Source organism: Egretta garzetta, unplaced genomic scaffold (assembly GCF_000687185.1).
Source record: "Egretta garzetta isolate BGI_Z169 unplaced genomic scaffold, ASM68718v1 scaffold67, whole genome shotgun sequence".
NCBI lineage: Eukaryota > Metazoa > Chordata > Aves > Pelecaniformes > Ardeidae > Egretta > Egretta garzetta.
The window spans coordinates 61,235-62,360 of record NW_009260340.1 but is presented as its reverse complement, the minus strand read 5'-3'; the positions used below and the strand labels follow the sequence as shown (position 1 = coordinate 62,360).

At 66.6% G+C, this 1,126-nt stretch overlaps 1 protein-coding gene across 1 annotated transcript in view; it reads right to left on the bottom strand.

The window, feature by feature from the left end:
* VPS4A (vacuolar protein sorting 4 homolog A) overlaps positions 1-1,126 on the bottom strand; it is a 13,514-nt gene that overhangs the window by 1,765 nt on the left and 10,623 nt on the right. The window contains exons 5-7 of the mRNA XM_035898032.1: positions 811-983; positions 505-661; positions 36-184 (exon numbers count right to left, since the gene is read on the bottom strand). Coding sequence (XP_035753925.1) covers positions 36-184; positions 505-661; positions 811-983 — 479 coding nt within the window. The remainder of the gene's footprint in view (positions 1-35; positions 185-504; positions 662-810; positions 984-1,126) is intronic.

The window sequence follows — 1,126 nt, the reverse complement described above, 5'->3', positions numbered from 1 at the left end:
CCCCCTCCACCCCCCCACCTCGCCCTGGGACGCACCCTGCATCTGCACCAGGAACTCTGTCTTGATGCGCCGGGCCGCCTCGCTCTCGTTCTCATTGCGGGAGCCGCACAGCGAGTCCACCTCGTCGATGAAGATGATGGAGGGCTTGTGCTGCCTCGCCAGCTCAAAGAGGTTCTTCACCAGCCTGGGGAGGGGAGCAGGGGACAGGGGTCCCCACTCAGGGACCCTCCATCGCACCGACACCACCCACAGCCCATGACAGCTCCGGGGTGCGGAGCCCCATGTGCTGCCAGCTCCTCCTGCCCTGCCTGCCCCAGCAACCCCGCATGCTGCGGAGCCTCAGGCAGGACCATGCACTCCCCCCAGGACCCCCCAGCTTCAGTGGTGGGGTTCACTGATGCCGGTGGCTCCCCTGTCCCAGCCAGAGCTCCGGCACTGCCAGCCCAGCAGCAGGGAGGGCAGGAGCCAGCCTGCAGCAGCCACACAGCCCTGATGCCAGCTTACTTCTCGCTCTCTCCCAGCCACTTCGACATCAGGTCCGAGGAGGACACGGAGAAGAAGGTGGAGTTGTTGGCCTCGGTGGCCACAGCCTTGGCCAAGTAGGACTTGCCAGTGCCGGGGGGCCCGAAGAGCAGGATCCCTCGCCAGGGCGTGCGCTTCCCTGCAACAGAGGCCAGCGTCACGGCTGTCCCTTCCCTGCCGGGTCCCTGTGGGCCCACGCGTCCCCAGAGCTTGGGTCACGTCCCAGCACCACCCCACGGCACCTTCTCCACGGGCAAGCGTCAGCCGTGGCGCTGCCTTGACCCTCACCGGTGAACAAGTGTGGGAACTTGATGGGCAGGATCACAGCTTCCTTCAGGGCTTCCTTGGCTCCCTCCAGGCCGGCCACGTCACTCCACCGCACGTTGGGCTTCTCCATCATGATGGCACCTGCAAGGAGGGGGCTCTGCTCATGCAGCCCCATGGAGGCTGGCACCATACCCCTGACGCCTGCTGAGAGCTGGGAGAGCCAGAGCCCCCGTCCCTCCCCACACCTTCACCACACCAAACCCCCTGCCCACACCAACCCCACTGCCCCTCAGCACAGAGCGCAGTTTGGGGGCTTCCCTGGGCCCCAGTCACACAG